We start from the raw sequence: 23,450 nt of genomic DNA, 5'->3' as shown, positions 1-23,450 counted from the left end.
TTCAACAATAGAAAACTTAATTTTGCAACCCCAAGTGTAATTATTGGTTTAGACAAGAGCCATTACTGGAAATTAAAATCCATAGGTGAAGAGTTATAAGAACACCAGATATTTATACAGGGACAGAGTGTTTTCCCACAAATTGCTTAGTAATTGAAAGTGGAACGTATATCCAGTGATGAGGTCTGCCATGATGAGGTGATCAGATCTATCATCATGGCTAGTAGAAGAACGCTCTCATGGACTCTTCAGATTACACCATGTGAAGTATATAAATATACCTGTGAAATACTTTTCCCAGAGTCTTTAACTTGAAGCTTGTCAAACTTTTGAACTATATTCTAGGTTATCAGAAATTCAAGAACTAGGGGGCTGGAGAGATGGCTCAGAGGTTAAGAGCACTGACTGCTCTTCCTGAGGTCCTGAGTTCAATTCCCAGCAACCACATGGTGGCTCACAACCATCTGTAATGAGATCTGGTGCCCTCTCTGGAGAGTAGGCATATATGCAGACAGAACACTGTATACATAATAAATAAAAATCTTAAAAAAAAAAAAGAAATTCAAGAAATAGGGGCTGGTGAGATGGTTCAGTGGTTAAGAGCACTGACTGCTCCTCCAGAGGACCGGGGTTCAATTCCCAGCATTCACATGGCAGCTTGCAGCTGTAACTCCAGTTCCAGAGAATCTGACATTGTTAAACCAATGCACATGAAATAAAGTTAAAGTTAAAAAAAAATACAAGAAATAGAACAAACTCAAATGATGCTATAAGGAAATGAACAGACAAGCCTAGAATACAGATATTTTATAGGTAAACTGAATTGAATATTTCAGAAATATCACTGTTGGGGGTTAGGGGTGTGGTTCAGTTGGTAAAGTATTTGCCTAGCATGAATGAAGGCAGAAATATCAATATTATAAATAGAAAACACAAAATGTCCAATTCAGAAGGGGACACTGGGACCCAGGCCCTTCCTCTCTGTGTCTCTGTGCCCTGGCCAGCCTAAAGTCAACAGATATCCTTGGCCATGAACTCTCAGGGTCATGACATATTCCAAAAGCAATGGGGTCAAGTGGCTGTGGAATAAACCCTGGAATCAAAGCACACATTTCCTCTGTGTAAAGCAGTTTAGTTAGAACATTTAAAGCTTTTCAGAGCAGACAGCCATCTTTCCCAAGTTCTATAAGGTGAGCCTAGAAAGATCGGCTGAGTATTCAATGAGAATGGAAAGGATGAGAGAGAGGAGAGCAGTCTCCAATAATGCCAATCTTTAAGTCCTGAGGACCGGCTGCCCAAGTTTTACCTGTCAGTCTTAAAGTATTCAAAAACCAGGCCAATCCAAAGAAAGAGAAGTAAAAATTTGAGGTCCATTTGCAGAAACTTCACGTCTCCACGAAGCCTTCTGTGTTGCTAATGATGCAACAAAATCAATTCTGTGCTGTGCAAACATTGTGAGAATAAAAGCACAATTTATTTAAGCTTAATTATCTGATGGTTAGTTGCTTTAATTCTTGATTTCATGATGCTAATATATTCTGTAAATAAGACGAGAGGCAAAAACAATTAAAACCCCACATTAGAAATATCATAAACAACATTACACAATGACTAAAAAAAAACCCTAGGAAAGGCGGGGTGTGGTGGTGCACACCTTTGATCCCAGCGCTTCCAGTACTTGGGAGGCAGAGACAGGTGGGTTTCTGAGTTTGAGTCTGGTCTACATAGTGAGTTCTAGGACAGAAGAGCTACATAGCAAGACTCTGTCTCAAAAAGAGAAAGAAAGAGAAAGAAAAAGAAAAAGAAAAGCTGTGCACAACCATGTCTAGCACACTTGTTTTGTTTGAAACAGTGGTGGTTCTCGTGTGTGTGTGTGTGTGTGTGTGTGTGTGTGTGTACCTGGAACCTGGAGGAAGATGTTGGACGTCCTTCTCCGTCATTCTGCCTTACTCCCTTGGAGATAGGTCTCTCACTGAACCTGAAGCTCATGTTTCAGTTAAGCACCTAGGACCTGCTTATCTCTTCTCCCAAATGCTGGGGGCATCATGACCACGTCTTGCTTTTATGTGGGTCCCAGGGCGTCAAATTAGGCCTTTGTGCTTGCGAAGCAGGCAGCCTTAGTCGCCAAGTCTGCGCCAACTCAAACGACAGATCTCCTCTTGGCATTTTCACCAACAGGTCGTAACGGGTTTATCTCACTCGTGGTCCTTTGCTGCCTCCCACGTCTCCTGCCCCCTCCTTCTGGTCCCCATCTTCCCCGAGTAGTGCCCACAAGAATTTCATTATCTTCTCTTTTTCCCTCCCTTCCTCTGTCCCCATCTTAAGAGCCCTTCTTTATTCGTCTACACTTTGAGAAAACGACTATTTCTCTTTGGACTCACAGGGCAGGGCTGGTGGAGTTAGGAAGAAATAGTGGATCCGGGTAGGGGTATAAGCCAATGACATGAGCCAATGACCACTAGGAAGGAAGCAGGAAGCAGACACTTTAGAATGAGTGACAGGGTGAGGTGAGAGGCTTCTTTCAATGACACTGGGAAAGACAGGTCAGAGTGGAACATCATGGGTTCTCTTTGGGATACGGTTGTTTTAGGGCATCTCTCCTCCTCCCCCTACCCCACAGCAGATGCCAGCAGCATTTTCAGGATTTCTAGACAGGGCCTCCCTTTTGAGGGTTCCAATCTGGTCTCCCTCTAGCCACACCTCCCCACAGCACTGAGGGGCTCTTGCTATCCAGATCACATCCTACCATATACACCTTTGAGGCTACTCCGTTTCCCCAGGACCAGAGAATTCCCTGCTCAAACGGCCAAATGGTAGGCTCCTTCCTCAGTCTACCCTCCTAGGGATACACGTTCGCTCTCTGAAGGTAACATAGTGATGGAAATGACAATGGTCACATCTCCCATTCCTTTGTCTTTTTATGCGGGACTTAAAGCACCCCTTCTTCTCTCCTTTTCCACTTCCACCCAGATTCCTGCATGTGATGATATGAATGTGCCCTCTAAAAACTCACATGGGAAAATTTAAACCCCAAATTCATGTCCCTGGAAATTCGAGGTGTGGTCTTTGGGAAGTCATCAGTATTAGATAAGACCGGGAGGCCTTCAGTGGCTGTGGAAGAAGACAGACACAAACTAGCTTGCTCGGTCCGTCTCACGAGGCGAAGCCCTCCACCATGCTATGATGTAGCAAGAAGGTACTTAGACCACGCAGAGTCCTGAAACCATGCTCGTGGACTCCCAGCCTCCAGAACCGAGAGATGCATTTTCATTCCTTGTCTTAATCTGAAATATCTGTTGCATCAACAGAAAGTGCACGAAGGTACTAAGGGTGACACTATCTAGAAAGTATCTCCTGTGCCTGTTAATTTATCCTACATGGTTTCCTACGTCCACTTTCATCACAATGCATTAGAGTGTCTAATAGGCTATTGGTATTTATTGAATAGTGGTCAACGTTTTTAAATGAGTAAACACCCCAGTTTTCCTGAAAGTGTCTGGATTTAGCACTGAATATTCAACACTTCCAGAAAACCATCGGTTCTAAGCAACCCTATTGGAAGGGCACCCTAAACTAATATTTCAAAGACTTTTTTTTGATGAGCAATAATAACAGTATGCCGATGTCAACAATGAAGGCCTCAGTCTTTCCTATGTGTGTGAGCATGAACCCTACAGGGTGATGTGATGGGTCAGTTCCTTCCATATACTCTTTAACTCTCATTGAGCTGAGAAGGCAGTAGCAAAATATGATCTGGCTGGATTCCTCTCTGTTAGCATTTAGGCTTTTTAGTGTGTGTGTGTGTGTGTGTGTGTGTGTGTGTGTGTATTCTTGCATGAATATGAATGTCTGTGCCTGTGATGGCCAGAAAAGGGTTCTCTGGAGTAGGAATTGCAGGCAGTTGTGAGCTGCCCAATGTAGGTGGCTGGGAACTGAACCCTTGTCCTCTGAAAGAGCAGCTAAAATACTTAACTGCCGAGCCATCTCTCCATATGGATTGGACCATAAATATTCTATAACAACTCACATGTGGAGGGCTTGGTATACAGGCAACATTGCTCAGAGTTGGGACCTTTTGGCGGCGACTGTACCACAAGGGCTCTGACCTCAGGAATAGATTAATTCATTCATGGCTTCATGGATTAATGGGTTTGGGGGAGTGGCTTGATCATAAAAGCAAATTCTCTTTGCTTCTTGGCTGCCAAGGGTAGCTTTGCTCTGGCTCCTGCTGCTTCCAGGATATTTTCTCTGCACCAGAGGCCCAGAAACAACAGAGCCAGGTGACTGTGAAGCCTCAGAGCAGAAGCTGTGGCTCTCTCTCCCTTTGGAGAGGGATTCTGACACAGTGACGGGAAGCTAGCAAATACATCATCTCAACCCTGCTTCGTTAAAGAAAAATCAGCTTAACTTTCCCAGCCAGGGCGCCTAGTCTCTGAACTACAGAAGAAAATAACTTGTGTCCTATCTTCCCAATTATTCCAAGGTTACATACCTAGAACACAGTCTAGATGCAAAAAAGAGAAGTTGAGTCGTTGTATATGATCAATGCCCTGGAAAATTTAGGACTTAAATTTTTCCATTTGTTGAGAAACTCATAGACCCTATATTCAAGAATGTCATTGTGACTGTCCCTCTGCCCTTGTTCACTAGCAAAGTTGGCTAAAAGAGAGAAGCCACTGGAAGGAAGCTGTCCAAAGATAAGACTTGTGTTATCTCAGTTCTGCAAATGAGGAAGAAGAGGTGGAGGGAGGAAGCACATTCTCATTTTTCCCAAGATGAGCGATGGTAGAGGACTCTTAAATTCTCACCATGGGAACCAGACAGAAAAAATATACTGCCAAGGCTGACAGGGTGGTCATCGCTGACTTCACTTCTCAGCCGGCTACTGCCAGAGTTAGGCAGTGCTCTATGTCATGTTTCGGAAGACAAGTGCTCTATAAATAAATCGACTTGGAACAGTCTCAGATACACATAAACCGCAATGGCTTTAAATGTAACCCTTGCCCTTTATTTTCTTTCTCTTCTTGAGGCAAGGAAGGTTATGAAGGAGAGGTTTTACCAAAATCTACCTAAAAACCTAAAAGAACTCTCCTATATCTTCTATTATTATTTTTATTACTATTATTTATCATTATTACTATTATTTGATACAGGGTTTCTGCTGTCCTGGAACTCTCTCTGTAGACCAGGCTGACCTTGAACTCACAGAGATCCACCTACCTCTGCCTCCTGAGTGCTGGGATTAAAAATGTGTGCCACCATCATTGACTCCTTTATTCTTTTTTTTTTAATTATTCCTATATACTTGCTACCAAGCATCTGGGCACCCCCATGCCTCTCTATGCCCACTTCTGTATACTAGACTTATTATACAATATGCACCAATCCTCTTAAAAATCTCTTCCCTAGAGAAGGCGATTATTCATTTTGTCATTCAATTTCCCACCACTAAAAATTTCCTATGTAAAATCACTGCATGCTAATGGGGAGCTGTGTAAAGAGAGAATATTTTTAGTGAGTCAGCTGAAGGGAAAAAATCATTAGTAGGTCTTCTATCTGAAGATCTGAGGGGGAGTCAGGGACAAATCTCTGAGGCATACCTTGGAAAAACCTAGAAGTTACCAGAATGCAGTGTTCTTAAGTAGAGGTTCCCATTTTAAAGTAATAGTCTCACTTAATGAACTTTATTCCATTTAGGATAAGGTTAATTAGTTCTCCTTCCTTCCAATATCATTAGCAAGGACAATAGAAACAGCTGAGTTGTTTTCTTTCCTCCATTGAGTGGGCATTCGTTTGAAAGGGTCTCAAGTTTGTCAAAGCTCATTAGAAGGCCACTTAATGTCTGATTTGTGTGATCGAAAGAGGGCCCAACTCTGGCTTCGGTTAAAAATATGTTTAAAGGTGTGAGGGAACACTTAGTTTGGGTGACGGAGGTTAAAGTCAACTGAAGCTCTCAAAGTGAGTGCAGGTAGCTGCTAGCATGGAAATGTTCTTGCCGAATAGGAAACGATTGCAACGGCAGGTTTCTGTTCAGTGGGTCAGCTTTCGTCGTGGCTTGACTTTTTAAAAATTTGTGTTCTTTAGGTTTCGAGGGTCTGCGTGGATGTGTGGGGCTTTTGTTTTTTGGGGGAAGTTCTTTCTGACTTCGCCATCTTCGGAATTCTTTTGGGGCCGTGGTTGAGCTATCAATCTTCTCTGGGCACTGGATTTTGAGTGTTAGACCCTTATTTCCTCTTCAACTTCCTGCATCCTTCCCCGGACTGTCTACTTTGGGCTTTTGATTTCAAAGGGGCTACTTGGGGAGACCCGCAGCACGCGCTCTCAGATACTCTGGGTCTCAGTGGCTTTCTAATAAATTACCGCAGGGCAAGGAAAGCAAAGGGGAAGCATAAACGGAAGCCCCTCTCGGATTAGTCTGTCAGCTGAGCTGCATGGATCTGCACCACCATGAAACGGAAAATGAGCGGCTTTCACGACGCAGCAACACTGAGAAGTTGGGCGCCTGGTGGGCTTTTACGGGGCGGGGGGGGGTGTCCCTCAGCTTTATTTATTTATTGGCTTAGCTTGTTTTCGTCGACACCTCCATGCGTGGCGGGAAGGTGTGTATGTGCCTGTGGTTGGGAGGACCGGGTGGAGGAAGGTCCTACAGCCAAGCGCAGAGCGAGCCACGCTGCCGCCTGGCGCAGTTGCCAGGACAGCGCGGCCGGAGCAGCAACAGCAGAAGCAGCACCGGCTGCGAGAGCAAGTGACGCATTGCAGGTACAAACCAGCCAATCAGAAGCTAGCTCAACGACTATCGGAGTACCCCTTCCCGCCGCGGTGCTCCTCCGCGCCGCAAAGTAGCGCCTCCCAGGCGCCATTCCCCCGGCCTTCTAACGGCTTGCCTGGCAAAGAAGCCCACTTACGTCATCCGTTCCCCTACTCCCCTTTCTCTCTTGCCTGGTCTGCCAAACGACTGTGGTGAAAGGGGGTCTCCCGGAGAGTCCGGGAGGGAGGGCGGGGGAGGGGGCTAGCCGGGACTCGTTCGCTATGTTCCGTTATCTGGCGTGAGGCGGAGGGATCTGGCGGAGGGAGGTGTTTATGAGGAGCTGGGGGCAGAGGCGGAGAATTAGTCCGAGCGGAGCGAGCGAGCTGAGTGGTTGTGTGGTCGCGTCTCGGAAACCCGTAGCCCTTGCAGCATGGTGAGTGCGTAGCCGAGCTGCCGGTGGGGAAAAGATGCTGAAGCCGATGGACTAGAGAGGGGACCTTCCCTTCCTGACACCCTCGAGGAGCCGACTTCGCCAGACGGATGGCGCAAAAGAGGCCAGGGGGCCGCTGCGGCGGTTATGTCGCAGGTGTCCCCCGCTCGGGGTCTCCCGGGTTTCCTGAGTCGGGGGACCGCTGCGGAGCTTGACTGGGGAGGCTCGATCGGGGGGGAGGGGAGTGCGTGGCGGTGTGGTCCGCGGAGAGAGCGTGCGGGCGCGTAGCTGCTAACCACTGCTCGAAAGGTCAGCCCCGGGGGCCCGGGATTCAAACCGCCAACGGCCACCACCGAGCGCGGGCGCCAGGAAGCGCCTTTGTCCGCCCGGCCGCCATGCGTCGAGGGTGGGGGAGGGCGGGAGGGGAGCGCGCGGGGCCCCGGGGCGAGCGGGCGCCGTTAGCCCGCAGCCCCCGCGAGGAGAAGCGAGCCCGGCCGGGGGCGAGCTGTGTGGGTCGAGCCCGTGCGGGGAGCAGCCTTGGGGAGCCGGGGGGAGGACGGGCGCGCGGAGCCGGGAGCCGCCGCCCGGCTCGGCTCGCGCCCCAGCTGCTGCGCTGGCACCTGCAGGACTGCGGAGATCTGGGCGGCCCGCGGCGCTGCGGGGATGGACGGGGGAGGGGGGCCCTGCAGCTTTCCCCCATCCCCCCCCCCTTCCCGCCCGCAGTGCTGCTTGTTCTACTCCATCTGGTGCTGTCTTCCAGCACCAGACGATGTTTTTTTTTTTAAATTTTTTTTTAGTATTTTACTATTTTTTAGTTTATCGACGAAGAAAACCAGCTTTTCGCCCGAAAGTCGGGCGCCCTCTCCAAATAACACAGCTCGTAAAGCAAAAGCAACCAACTTCAGTTAGGGGCTCCAAGGCGTTTTCCGCCTACAGCCAAAGCAAGCTGGTGAAAGTGTTAAAGTAGCAATTTAAGGGGCGAGTCGCTAAATTCTTGAGTGCTCAGGTGCACTCCTGTTCACCTCGACCACACGCGGCGTTCCTTGAAAACGACTGGTGTTTCGGTGTCGAAGTTGCCGTCCGATCTTAGTTCTTTTCTACGGTAATACAGTAAAAGAGTATACAGGAAAGCAGCCGATTTTAGAAAGGATTTAAAAAAATAATGCTGGAACCTCCTGTTTCCTGTAAAAAAAAATTAACGAAGGCGATAATTTGCAATACTTATTTTACTCCCTCAGCCAAGTGGTTACAGCAATGGGTGTGTCCAGGAGGCAAGGTGACATCTTAAACACTAGTTGGGGATTCCTGCCAACTGAAACCTGTTTGGGTGTGGGGAGAGTTCACCTTGGAGAGAGCTAGCATTTAAGTTTGGTGAATTCTTTGTGTTTTGATATATAACTTCTGAATTTTATATGCTGGCTGAGTTTGTTCTCTGTAAGGCGAAATAGGATGTGGATTATAGGCATGTAACAACACTGCGAATTGTTGATTTTATTTAAGTTAGCAAGATATAATTTAAAATTTTATTGGAAAACTATAATTTATATCTTACACTGGTCCTTTTCCTCAGTAAGTTTTTAATAGTTAAATGCATCATTGATGCATTGAGGGTTTCTGTTAAATTAACAATTGTTCTGACTACTTCATAATTTATAAGACACAGATTGAGGACTCTGATAAAGAGAAAAATTATACTATTGGGACAGTGTATATAGAATTGGTTACAAAGCTCTTGAGTTACACGTAGTTAATGTATTTTTATTGAAATTTTTTTTATTGGAAGGAATATGTTTTATTGAGGTCAGGGTGATAAAAGATGTGACGAGGTAGAAAATATTTTGAGTGTATTTAAGTTGTTCCACTAAGCCGAAAATAGAAGAATTTGTTTTGGCTCCATTATAATATAGAAATGTCTAGCTTCAGCTAGAATTTAGGATTTCAGTAAAGATCCTAGTTTTTGTGAAGTTGGTTCCATTGGTTTCTCTTTTAGTGCCATCTGTCAGAATAAAGACCTTTTTTTTCCTACAGAAATAACTTAGACTGGTTTTGATGTCAGGTAATGAATAATTCCTATAACTGAAGAAAATATATGAAGCATTTGTTGTGTACATAAGTAGAATTTGAGGAAATGAACAGAATGAAGATGCAGCATTTGTGTTCACTTTAAAGTCCATGGAATCATAAATTTATTCAGATAATTATGCCAGATATTTTTTAAAAAATTTCAAATCACTTCAGCCTTTTTGAATGCTATTTAGAACGTGTACCAATGCATTGAGTTCAGGTGACTTTAAAATGCAGATGGATTTCCTGATAAAGATCTACACTGGTGACCCAAAATGCAGGATCTAGTTCAGTAGGTTGGGGTGGGACCAGAAAGTATATTGGAAATCTCTGGAACGACGACGAGAACAGCAGGAGGGATTACATCAGTGGTTGCAGAAGTAAGAGAGTTAGGACCAGAGAGTCATCTCTCTGGTGAATAGTCTTCACCTTATTGAGATAAACACATGCTAATGAGCTGGTATTTTCCCAAAAGTCTAATTTTGGTTCTAAGAAAATGGCACTCTCCATAGACGGAAGAGAAGTTGGAAAAATTGAGTGCCAGATAGTTCTAAGCTCTTGATTTTAGGAATAAAATTTAAAAGGAATAAAAATTCTAGAACTTACTGGTGAAGTTTATGTTAAAACCTTAAACTCAAGAAAGACTTTTCATGAAACCTTGGAAGCAAAGTTGAGAGGTTTTCAAGTTGTCTGAAAAACTTAGTTTCTGTGTGCCTGATTCATTCCATGAAGGTGGTATTTGTGCCAGGTCCTAAGATTATGTTTGCTAGGAGACAGGGAGAACCGAACTGGACTGTTTGGGGGCATTAAATTTTGAGTTTGTAAGCCAACTTAAGACTCTTAGAAGATTGACTTACTGTTAGTGTCTTTTGACCCAACCTATTGCAAATGAAATCCACGTTGTCACTGGCTGCTTTCCTGCACTAATTCATAGCATACATTCCTTCCGATTTCCACACACTACGGTGCCTGCTACACAGTTAAGCTTAACATTTTTAGGCTTAAAATAATTTCAGTTGATTTCACTAGCCTCGTTTGTTTGTAGGGTGCTGCTTGTGCCTTTTGGTTTTAGTTTGTGCAAGTAGATTTTCTTTGCTTCAAGTAACGGGGTGCTCGAGGATTGGTACTTAGGGAAAATACATTTTTTATCTTAGGATCTTGTACACTTGACATTTCAATTTTAAGTCACCTAGCTCCTTGACCCACCACCCCCCCCTTTTTTTTTCTCTCCTTAATACTAGGAACTGAACCCAGGACCTAACGTGTTTGGCAAACACTGTAGTGATGAGCCTACATCCCTAGCCCTTTTTTGTTTTGTTTTTTTTCAAAGAGAAATAAATTAATTCAATTTATATTGTGCTTAAATTGAATGTTGCTTTTTAAATTATGATCTTGCTGAGTAGCCTGGACTGGCCTTCAACTAATGACCATGGTGCCATGAATCAAAATTGTTGAGAAAGAAAATTATCTTTTGGATTCCCTTTCAAATCCTTATGCTGTTCACTAGAGAAATATGTGAGGTCATTCCATATAAAGGTTCAACCCTTCCCCAGGGATCTGTTCACTTAAAACATGAGGGAGCAGGCTGTTTTTCTTCCCTTAACAAGATAATGGAGTAATCATGGTACATTTAACCCCATGTTGGTAGGGATTTTATTTTTGATACTGATCCACCCCCCACCCCCACTCCGCTGCTCTTGCTGTCCTGGAACTTTCTATGTAGACCAGGCTGGCCTGGACTCAAGAGATAGAGTACAAGCATCTCAAGCAGTGAGAGTCATGTGCACCATTGCCTGGCTTCTTGGTGTGGGATTTTAAATTAGCAGAGGACCACATACTAGGTGTTAGATGTGTGCACAGATGAGAGTATTTACAGGTGGAGGCTGTAACAAGAAACCTGTGTGTTTTGTTTAGAATCTTTGCACTTGCCTGCCAGTCAGGGGAGTAGTAAAAGTGGTGGTGGTGCTTCTCACCCCTCTGCTCCATTAGGTTTGGGAAATCACTTTTGTGTCAGGGTTGTGTTTAACCATTTATGGTAGTGACTTTCCAGTTTGACATTCTTAAGTCATTGAATGGCAGTTTTTAATAATTTGATTTTTAAAAGCTGGCATGGGAGGTTAGTTTAAATTTGGGTAGTCTATGCTAGGTGGTGGCACATGCCTTTAATCCCAGGACCCTGGAGGCAGAGACCAGTGGATTTCTTAAGTTCGAGGCCAGCCTGGTCTACTGAGCTAGTTCCAGGACACCCAGGGATACATAAGAAACCCTGTCTTTCCCTCCTGCCCAAAGGGTAATCTAATTGAAAAAGGAGACTGGTTTTGTAGGATTTTATTGTTTAAAATAAGAATGCTAAATGATCTAATATTTCTAGATATATTTTTGTGTTTAAATTTTTAAGTTTCAAATCATTCTGAGATATCTGGCATAATCTTGGAGTCAGACTTGTTCAGCTATGAATATAAAACCAATGTGTACACATTGTGCCTACCCATTGTGTTCTAGGGATCATTGAACTGAATGAACCTTGAAAGATTTAAAACTTGTTGCTGTAGTTGCTAATTTACATACTCGTAAGTCATTAACCTACCTTTCTGATCTCTTGGTAGGCTGACCAACTGACTGAAGAGCAGATTGCAGGTAAGAAATACCCTGGTGAATTATATCCTTTGGGGTTTATTATAAATTGAATAACAAAACTCAAGATACTTAGATGAAATAATTGACTTTGATATATGTCATGAATGGTGATAAATTGAATGTATTGTAAATACAATAATTAGCCCTCCTTTGTTAGGTGTGACTATAAGTGTGTGTGTGTGTGTGTGTGTGTGTGTGTGTGTGTGTGTGTGTGTAGGGAGGGAGGGAGAGAGGGAGAGAGAGAGAGAATGAGAATAGATACCAGCTGCTGGTGGTGGATTTTCTTATTTTTTGTGTTGTTGTTTACTATCACCCAACAGGCATGAAACTTCAAGTCAGTTACCATACAAGGGGGGGAGTGCTGTATATACAGTAACTAAATTACATTGAAATATAGTCAGGAAAAATGAACATTGAATTTACACGGACTTTAAATTAGTTGGTGTTTTATATTTGGGTTAAATACAGATTAAGCAGCCCCTTATGTCTACAAGACTGGTTCTCCAAAATCCAAAACTTGAGTGCTAACATGCCATGATTAATAAAAGGTTGTGCATTCTACCTCATCCACAGATGGGTTGTGGTCAGAATGACAAGACACTGTATAAAAAGGGACTTCTAGTTTGTATAAAGGTGTATATGACACAGGAAATACTTTGCAATTGGAAACATTTCTGGTCCCAAGCATTTCAGATACACAATATTCAGTCTGTATAATAGATTGGTGAGTAACCTTTTCCCTAGAGAAACACTTAACAAATATCACTAGTATTCTGGTTCCTTTTCAGATTTTCTAACTCTTAGCTTTTACAAATGCCACTGTAGTAATTTGAATTTTGGCTTTAAAAGCCTGACATTTATTGAGATGAACCTTTTGAAAGGAGTAAATGAATTTAATGCATACAACCCATTGTCTTTATGCTGTAATACTTAACTGGTTTTATTCTGATATTTTGAGATGACTGGCTAATTCTGAAATGTTGTGGAAGTTTGCCAGTTGTGTTCTTTCTGTTTCTGAAAACAAGGTCGGTCCTGTCAGGAAGAATTGGCTGGACTTGAACTCATTTAATTCTGCCTCTTGAATGCAGGGATTATCGGCATCACCACTGTGCTTGGCCTCATAAGATTTGTATCTAATTTAACTGTTTCCATGTTCCCAATAATTCAGCAGCAGTTTGCTTTCTCCTTCTGGTGCTGGGGGTTGGGCCTGGGGCCTTCTGCCTACCCGTGACGCGCTCTGGCACTGAGTTACATCCCTAGCACTTGGATTTTTGAGACAGTTTAACTGTATCATTCAGATTGGTCTTTAGCATCCTATGACCCTTTACCTTCCCCTCTTGAATGTTCTAAGTTTATTCTTTTGAGTTGGTTTTATTGAGGAACTAAAATTTTATAAAGATAAATCCAGGAGCAGGTGGACTAACTGGCTGGTTTTTACAGCCCAGTGCCTACCATATGCTAAGTACTAAATAAATGGCTTTTGAAAGGATAAATTGTATTCTCCAAGCTGTGACACCAAAAGGAATCAGAACACTGCCTACAATCCCAGTGAGGCCCTTCCTCCTCAAGTTCACCGTCTGCTTTAGAGGCACAGTTGTTGTTTTTCCCCTCATAACTGGTAGATTACTGGTGGACAATAATATTTTGGAGTCTTAAGTCACTTGTCTTTCCAGAAAGAAATGTTGACCAGATGGGGACATACAAGGAAACATTGTATGAATAAATGAAGCTATTTTAAATCCTCATACTGTAATAGTCAATACTACAGATTTGGTTAGAAATTCTAACAGTAAATAACTTGGTCTAGAGAAAAAACTACTTGTTCAGGTGAAATAGTTACTCAAGTCAGTGTATATTGCTTTATTAAAGAATACCCAGTCATAGTATGACATCAATAACCAGTTAATTTTGTTACAACTCTGTCTGTACTTCATTGTTCTACATTTGAAAGACTGGTAGGAAAAGGTACTTTTTTAAAAAATGAAATCTACCTCAATCTTAGACTTTCAAGGTCCAGATTTGATTAAAATAACTTTCTTATCCAATTTATAGTAGTAATTAACATAATGATAAAGGTGTGCTATAGAAGATAGCTATGACAGTATTTTTAGTGCATGCTCACATTTTAGCTCCTGGATTTGTATTTATTATCATTAATGGGAATTAATACTTATACTAAAATGCATCTATGAGTGTACAGATTGTGCTAGTTTTGAAGATCAAGTGAACTGTAAAAGCAGATGGAATATAAAATATATATTTTGAGATATATCTTAAAGGAGTTGTTCATATCTCTGAGTCTAGCATAAAAATAAGAGTCTTGAGGCTGGAGAGAGATGGCTCAGTGATTGAGGGCACTGGCTGCTCTTCCACAGAGGACCTGGGTTTAATTCCTAGCACTCACATTGCAACAGCTGTCTCTAACCACAGTTCAGGGAATCCAACACCTCACACAGATATGAATGCAGGAAAAAAAACAATGCACAGAAAATTTTTTTTAAAAAGCTTTCAAGTATTAACAACAGAAGGTGGTGACAGCAGCACACACCTTTAGTCACAACGCTCAGAGGCAGAGGCAGAGGCAGGTGGGTCTCTAGTGATGTTAGCCTGGTGTTATTCCAGAGTGAGTTCTAGGACAGCCAAAGCTACACAAAAACCCTATCCAAAAAAAAGAATGGAGAGCCTTTAATGTATGACTATAAATTTGGCCTTTAAATAATGTCCTTAGTTCCTTTATTATATTTGTAAATAGCAGGTATAGCATGGATAATCAATTTTGTTTGAGAAAGGGCCCAGGCTGGTCTCTAGTGCATGATTCTCCTGCCTCCCCAGTGCTGGGATTATAGGTACACAACCACTGTGGGGTATTTTATGGATATTTTAAACCTTTGAGATTTAGAATACCTAAACTTAAGCTGTTTCCTACAATTTAGCTTAGTTAAACCATATAACAATAGCTTGGTTGTTCCATCTTAAACACTGGGAATTTATGCACTTACTGATTTTCATAGCCAGATGTATGTACAAAATGTAATATAAATAAATACATAATTCTAAATATTGAACTCTTTAAGTAGGTGATAGTTTGTGCCTACACTGATTATTTGTGAAAAGGCACTTAGAACTTTAAAAAGTGTGTAAATTTAGTGAATTAGTCTTTACCAAATCCTGTTTGTAGGTAGGGAACACCTTGATTTGTTTAGTAATTAGGCTGATCTAGGTTGGTGCTGTGTACAATTACTCAATTATTGCAGTCAGTTCCTAAGCCCTGATTGATAGTAGATGGGTTCCTCAGGAAACAGTAATATTTAAATGAACTAGAAGTGTCTGCTTGGAGAGACTCACTAGAGTACAAAGAAGTCAGCGATGCCTAATCTAAATAAGAAGCTGAACAATTGTTCTATGCTGAAGAAAGTAACTTGCCTTTCCAAAAAGGTTATAGTATCTGGTAGTTGTGGGTAATTTTCAGAAAAGAACCCAATTAAGCATTTTAATAGTATAAGCAAAAGATGAGTGGAACTTTGAACCAAAATACTAGTTACAGAAGAGGAAAAAAGAATGAGTAGCATTTAATACAACTTATTTATAGGCTTCAATTGAAGCGACTTCCCTGGAGTTGCTGAGGATTATAGATAGGATTTATTTATTACATATCTTGTTAGCCAAGGGGAAGCTGTTTTATTGGGCAGTCAGAAAGGTGAGTTAGATGCAGGTCTTTGCTGTAAGTGGGCATAGATGAAATGACCAGGGAGTAAAAGGATAAGGCTGGTAGCATTTGACCATAAAATGAGACAAAAACCTGAGCCTTGTTAATGTAGGGTGGGAAAAAAATCAAAATGCTCTTCTGGAAGCCAAGAGAGTTTTGAACTTTGACCTCTCAGTTGGATGAGTGGTCTCATTTGGATGGATGTTAAGCTGGTTGAAGTTCAGTTGGTGCATTTGTGCTGCAAGTACTGTCAGTAATGGGCTGATTGAGAGGCGTGGGTGTGAGTAGTGCTGCTCCAGCTTAAAGTGACCATGTGTGTCCGTGGACAGTCAGTGGAGATAGAGGTGTGTCTAGAGATGTGTGAACTAGAATTGGAAAGTACAAATTGGGACAGAAATAGACAAGCATTGCACTGTGCCATCTCTTAAACATGCCAGATACACATCTTCATGGAGCAGAGTTTAATGTACTTAGAAAATACCTGACTTGTAGAGGAGTGGCTTTTTTTAGTATCCATTGGTATGACCTTGGGAGTACTATAATTTCCCACCAGAAGATAAAATTGCTGTTCGACATCTTTCCTGAAATATTTGATTTAGAAGGAACATAATTATAACAACTTCATGACCTTAAAGTCTTTGAATGAAGAATTTCACTTTTATAAGCTTGAAGTTCTATTCAAAGTCGCCTCTGTTCTCCAGTACTCCACTTAAATTGAAGTGGACTTTAATAGCTTGATTGGCTCATTTTTTTTATAATTTATTTTTATTTTGTGTGCATTGGTGTTTGACCTACCTTTATTGTCTATAAGGGTGTCAGGTCCCCTGGAACTGGAGTTACAGACAGTTGTGAGTTGCCATGTGGGTGCTGGGGATTGAACTGGGTCCTGGAAAAGCAGGTAGGGCTCTTACCCACTGAGCCATCTCCCCAGCCCCATTCGACTCATTACTAACATTGTTGGATGGTAGGCCTTTCTTGCTGCTAGAAAACTGACCCAGTTCATTGTTTTAGATGTTCTTGCTTTGAATTTAAAGAGAAAATGATTATAAAATTTGAAATTTTATATTCATGAACATGTATGTCAGTGGACATATAGTGGACATGTAGGTGTGTCTATTAGAAAGTATAAATCGGGGCAGAGATAGACAAGCATTGATACCATTTTTTTAAACACTTCCATTGATTTTAGACATAGCTTTAACCTTTGAAGTGACCTCTGTTGAAATACGGAGCGGCGGGCTGTGTCCCGCCACCTGGCTAGCTTTACCCGAAATAATTACACGGAAACTGTATTCTTTTAAACACCGCTTGGCCCATTATATCTAGCCTTTTCTCGGCTAACTCTCGCACCTGGACTAGCCCATTTCTAATAATGTATGTAGCCCATGAGCTGGCTTACCAGGAATGATCTTAACCTGCATCTGTCTGGAGTGGGAGAACCATGGCGACTCCCTGACTCAGCATCTTTCTCCCAGCATTCTGTTCTGTTTACTCCACCCACCTATATTTTAACCTATGAGGGCCAAGCAGTTTCTTTATTGCTTAACCAATGAAATCAACAGATTGATATATGACACTCCCACATCAGACCTCTAAACATCTGTCTGTATATTGAATTTCCTGAGATTTTTAAATCTCTGGTAGCTCAACGTGAACACAGTGGTTTGTTTGACCAAAGATTTTTGACAGATTATCACAAGGTATTTCCACCTGACTTGTTAGGAATCAAAGCTTCATTTGAAATGCTGTATATTTTTTCTTTTCTGAAGAGTTAGTACTTTTTTGAGACAGGGTTTCTCTGTGTAGCCTTGGCTGTCCTGGAACTTGATTTGTAGTCCAGGCTGACCTCAAACTCAGATCCCCCTGCTTCTGCCTCCCCAGTGCTGGGATTAAAGGCGTGCGCCACCGCCACCACCACCTGATGAGTTAGTACATCTTATGGGGAAGTGTTTTTTTTAATCTGTATGTTTGGATTTTTTGGTCTTTCTGACAGAATTCAAAGAAGCCTTTTCACTATTTGACAAGGACGGTGATGGGACTATAACAACAAAGGAGCTGGGGACTGTGATGAGGTCTCTTGGACAGAACCCCACAGAAGCAGAGCTACAGGACATGATTAATGAAGTAGATGCAGATGGTAAGTCTTCAATTGAGGGGGTGTGGAAGGTGCGTTGCAGAGGTGTTGACATTCTAGTTCATGTTTGTACAAATGATTTTCAGGTAATGGCACAATTGACTTCCCTGAATTTTTGACAATGATGGCAAGAAAAATGAAAGATACAGACAGTGAAGAGGAAATTAGAGAAGCATTCCGCGTGTTTGATAAGGTAAAGTTCAAGGAATGAATGTGGAGAGAATGAAATGGAGCTAATGGGACCTACATGTATTCTTTGAAGATGGCTTTTCTGATGACTTCAGCCAACAGAAGTGTCAGGCTCTTAAGAATTGAGTGTGAATTTGGGTTTCCAAGTCACGACTCTCCTTGCAAAGGATACATTATGTGCCTTTGGATTATAGGGACATCCTTCTTAATGACATTTATAGACCAACCAAGCATGGATTCTCTTCACTTTATGTGAATAGTCTACCTTCCCCCACCCTCAAATAGGGTTTCTCTGTAGTCCTGACTGGCCTAGAACTAACTTGCTTTGTAGATCAGGCTGGCCTTGAACTCACAAAGATCCACCAGCCTTTGCCTCCTGAATGCTGGGATTAAAGGCATGCACCACGACCACCCCCAATTTATGTGATTTTTCAAAAATGAAATCGTTGGTTAATACTGCAATTCAAATATCACTCAGACATTTATTCCTACGTTTTTGTAGGACGGCAATGGCTATATCAGTGCAGCAGAGCTTCGTCACGTGATGACAAACCTTGGAGAGAAGCTGACAGATGAAGAGGTTGATGAAATGATCAGGGAAGCAGATATTGATGGTGACGGGCAGGTAAACTATGAAGGTGAGTCACAATTGCTCCATACTTGAGATTGCTGGAGGTGTTACATAGCTAAAAATCTTAACCTCCCAAAATTTGGGTGCTAAAATAGTTTTCACTAAATTTGTATCATTTATAATACTTGCCAACAAGACTACATCACTCACCTGAGAACTCAGAGTGTCAGTTCTACACCTGCACCTAGGAAATGGACTGGAACTGTGCAGTTTCTTTAGAAGGTAGAGGGATAATTTGGAAAGTTTCAAATTTTACTGTGGATTCCCTAAAATAAAATTAATAGACTTTGTATCTGACTAGATTCTTTTTTTTCTTTCTGACTCCTGTCTGAAAGTGTCTGAATTCAAAAGTATCTTTGGCCACTTGGAACTTGAGGACGCCCATTTTAGGGAGTGCAGCTTTAGACATGGACTCTAGGGAATTAATCTTACATTTCACTTTTTCACTTGCATTTTTCATAACAGTTGTAAGTCGCATAAAACGTAACTTTATAAAATAGTTACAGTATTGACTGCTAACCCAGCAGATACAAAATTCACGTCTAAACCAAGCCAAGGTTCTGGACAAGCATTCCACCAGTGAGCTCTGTCTATAGGCCTAATGGCAATGGTCTCGTGTTTAAGGATCCCAAATACAGTGATTTATGAAGTTCCAACTTTGGCCACAAACTGCCTTTCTTGTTTCTGTGTTTCCAGAAAAGGAGTAGAAAACGCAGAGTTTAGTAGTTATGATTTCTTATGTCCTTTGTCTTTGACTCATAATTTTGTGTTTCTTATTTTTTCAGAGTTTGTACAAATGATGACAGCAAAGTGAAGACATTGTACAGAATGTGTTAAATTTCTTGTACAAAATTGTTTATTTGCCTTTTCTTTGTTTGTAACTTATCTGTAAAAGGTTTCCCCCTACTGTCAAAAAATATGCATGTATAGTAATTAGGATTTCATTCCTCCATGTTTTCTTCCCTTATCTTCTGTCATTGTCCTTAAACCTTATTTTAGAAAATTGATCAAGTAACATGTTGCATGTGGCTTACTCTGGATATATCCAAGCCCTTCTGCACATCTAAACTTAGATGGAGTTGGTCAAATGAGGGAACATCTGGGTTATGCCTTTTTAAAGTAGTTTTTAGGAACTGTCAGCATGTTATTGTTGAAGTGTGGAGTTGTAACTCTGCGTGGACTGTGGACAGTCAACAATATGTTCTTCAAAGTTGCACTATTGCAAAACGGGTGTTTTATCCAGGTACTCGTACACTATTTTTTTGTACTGCTGGTATTGTACCAGAAACATTTTCTTTTATTGTTACTTGCTTTTTAAACTTTGTTTAGCCACTTAAAAATCTGCTTATGGCACAATTTGCCTCAAATCCATTCCAAGTTGTATATTTGTTTTCCAATAAAAAAAAATGACAATTTACCCAATTGTTGCTCTGAATCTGAGTGATTTAATGCCTGTTGGTGTAATAATTCTGGGACAACTGTGGAATTGCTTTCTCCTTGGTATAATTCATCTGTCTTTTGAGATGGATTCGCTAGAAAATGCCTCTCTGCCTTGCTCTTAGAAAGATTATGGCCTGGTGTGGTGGCACCTCCTTTAATTCCAGCACTTGGGAGGCAGAGGCAGGTGGGTCTAAGAATTCAGGGACCAGCCCGGTCTCCACAGTGAGACTTGTTTCCGAGAAGAAAAAAGAAAAAATTCCTTTTGTAAGGAATTGGCATATGCACATATTTAGTGTTTACCATCTTTTTTAATTTAAAAGTTTTGGATTTGTGTGAGTGTTTTTGCAGTTATATGCACCATGTGTGCCTGCTGCCCTCAGTGGTGAGAAGAGAGCACCAGACCCCCAGAACTAGAGTCACAGATGGCTGTGCACCACCATGTGGGTGATGGGAACCAAATCTGGGTCCTTTGCCAGAGCAGCAAGTGCTCTTAACTGCTGAACCAGCTAACTATTCAGCCTTGTTTCTGCCTTTCACAGTAACTAGTGGGAGGACACTGATGACCTTTGTTTCTTAGTTTGTCAGTAAGCTCTAACCAGGGAAGTCTCAGCTGTGATTGCTTATCTGCCCGCAACATGGTCTACCAAAAGGGTCTAAGATAAGCAGCTAACTAAACTGTGCTTTAGATTTTGCTTGCTTCTCCCGTTGCTTTCTCTGTAATTAAGCTCAAAATGTGGTTTATCAAGGTTTTTCTTGTCTAAGTGCCTTTTAAATACCTAATTCCATAGCAAACCAGAGCAAAGATTGAAACACTGAGTGTAGCTGGTACCTGCTTATTGTGGCCCCCAGGTTTTGGGACTGCCCCAGAGGGTGGGGCATATTTTTACACAGTGGAGTCACTGCCTCATGCTCTAGAGGGAGGGAGGGAAGTTAGACCCTGCAGACTGCTGGTCCAATTGTCAGGTGTGAGAGCTTTGTTGAAATAGGTATTCACTTGTGAGTTTTCACTGGGTGGTAGAATCTAGCCTCTAGCAGTATTTCTGCCTGGAACATACTTTCTTAGGTGTTAAAAGGATGTTGATACCACCGAATGATTTTCAGGTCTGTTATTTGAGTTCTAGTTAACTGACCTGTGAGATGCCATTGGGGTTTCTAACCTTTGGAAAATGGCCAACACTCTGAGCATAGTGTCTGGTCTTTTGGCTAAAGTGCTCAGCCAGTGTTAGCAGGTGCTGCTGGAAAATGAGAACCTGCAATTAATGGGATTTCTCCAGGTACACAACAATCTGGAAGGTCAAATTAATACCAAGATACAGATAACCAAGAATAAGGTTAAAGGGAGAATACCGTGGGGCGGGGGGGGGGGGCGCACACTCACACTAGCTGGACTGAGTGAGACTGCAGTCTCAGGGTTGAAATTACAGGCAGGTGTGTGCCACCACTTCTGGTGTTCCTTTCCCCAGTGCTGGGAATCAATGCTATGGAGCTACAACCCCAGCCCACCTGTGCCCTAGTTTTTAGTAGATTTGTGTTACAGACTGCAGAAGACAGAAAAGAGGTATTCTGATTTTGTCGAAGGATATTGATGTATAGAACAGATTGTTTCTGTGATCTCGGCTGTTCAAATCTTTGGAACTACTCTGTAAGCAATCATATTTGAACCCAGGGCTATGATTTTAAACTCTCTCCAAGTCTCTACCATGCTACTAGTTTTAGTTTAGCAGGATTATGATAGTAGTTAATTCTTTAATGCTATATGTAGTGTGTTTGCTCTCAGATTTCTTCCAGTAAAGCACTTTAGAAAAGGAATGGCAGGCGTGTCTGCCTCTCTTGCATGCAGTACCTGTAGAGGCCAGAAGATGTGAGGTGCCCTGGAGCTGAAGTTGACAGTTTCTGCACCGTGGGTGCTGGGAACCAAACGTGGGCCATCTGCAAAGGCAGCAAGTGCTTTTAATAGTGAGCTGACTCTGAGGTTTGGGAAATCACTTCGGTGTCAGGATGTTTTGTTTAACCATTTATAGTAGTGTTTTTTTCAACTTGACATTCTTAAATTCATTGAATGGCAGTTTTTAGTAGTTGGCATTTTTAAAAGCTGCCATGGGAAGCTAGTTTAAATTTGGGTTGGTCTAACTGAAAAAAAGAAAACTGGTTATATTGGATTTTGTGGCTTAGAATAACAACCCTACCAGAAAGACAATTATCATATGTACTCACTCATAAGTGGTTTTTAAACATAAAGCAAAGAAATCCAGCCTACAATTCACAATCCCAGAGAACATAGACAACAATGAGGACCCTAAGAGAGACATACATGGATCTAATCTAAATGGGAAGTAGAAAAAGATCTGAGTAAATGGGGATCATGGGAGAGGGTTGAAGGGGAGGAGAGAAAGGGAGGAGAGCAAAGTGTATAGCTCAATAAAATCAACTAAAAAAAAAAAAAAACCCTAAACTTTATTGTGTGTGTGTTTGTTTTTCCAGACAGGGTTTCTCTACGTATCTTTAGAGCCTGTTCTGGAACTCACTCTAGGCTGACCTTAAACTCAGAGATCCGCCTGCCTCCTCCTCTGCGTCCTGAGTGCTGAGATTAAAGTGCCACCATCTCCAGCCCAGATATATTTTAAATTGTGTATATGTCTTAGGTTTTTTTAAAGTTACTTTCAAAACATTCTGAGGTATTTGGCTTAACTTGGAGTCAAACTTCATTAACCTTCAGAGTTGAAGATTATCTTTGGGAAGTAATGTATTTTCCTAAGAAATTTTAGGTAAACAGCATTTTTGGTTAACCAGGAAAGAACTCGTGGTCCTATATACAATGGCAGTTGGTTTGTTTCCCCTTTTCAGACTCCTGCTCCTCCACCTCCACCTTGAAGTCCTCAGTCTCTGTCTCTGCCTCCCAGGCACTCCCCATACCCTGGCTGTGTGGTGCTGGAGGTAACTGCAGGGCTGGTGCGTGCTACCAAGTACTCTCCAACTGAAGTTCCGCCCGGCCCCGGCGGATTTTTTTCTTAGCTAGGTTGTTTTATGGTGAAAGTCCTTGAAATCATTGACCCATGGTGTTTCTATTTTTGAGGCAAACTGCTCTCTCCATCTGTGTGTTCTCTTCACCTAAACACCTAGTGTGTGTTTCTAGACTTCTCTGTACCTCATATTCTTTAGTCTCCAGGGTCTCAGTCCCTAGTCTACTGAGCTAGTTTTACAGGCTCAGCCGAAATAAGAAAGTGAAATGAACACGGGGTGGACTTGATTAACCTGTTACATTTGAGAACTTACATTTATTTCCATCTTAACCATGTAATTTCCATTCATTTTAAACTTGGTTTCTGGTTCCTTTGGTCTACAGAGCTAGTTCCAGGACAGGCTCCAAAAGCCACAGAGAAACCCTGTCTCGAAAAACCAAAAAAAAAAAAAAAAAAGAATAGTAAATTGAGAGGCCAAGTGTGGTGCAAATGTCTGTAACCTTGGCACTTG

The 23,450-nt window shown here is 42.0% G+C and overlaps 1 protein-coding gene across 1 annotated transcript; it reads left to right on the top strand.

Moving 5' to 3' along the window:
* Positions 1–7,051: 7,051 nt before the first annotated feature.
* Calm2 (calmodulin 2) lies at positions 7,052–19,961 on the top strand. Its single transcript, XM_041631058.1, has 6 exons — positions 7,052–7,181; positions 11,849–11,879; positions 17,579–17,722; positions 17,806–17,912; positions 18,411–18,546; positions 19,325–19,961. Exons 1-6 carry the CDS (start codon positions 7,179–7,181, stop codon positions 19,351–19,353), a joined length of 450 nt encoding a protein of 149 aa, XP_041486992.1. The 5' UTR covers positions 7,052–7,178; the 3' UTR covers positions 19,354–19,961.
* Positions 19,962–23,450: the final 3,489 nt, after the last annotated feature.

This window comes from Microtus oregoni, unplaced genomic scaffold (genome assembly GCF_018167655.1).
Source record: "Microtus oregoni isolate MIOR12 unplaced genomic scaffold, Mior012 000036F_ref0000092, whole genome shotgun sequence".
Classification (NCBI taxonomy): domain Eukaryota; kingdom Metazoa; phylum Chordata; class Mammalia; order Rodentia; family Cricetidae; genus Microtus; species Microtus oregoni.
The sequence above is the reverse complement of the archived record's forward strand: the minus strand, read 5'-3'. Positions and strand labels throughout refer to the sequence as shown.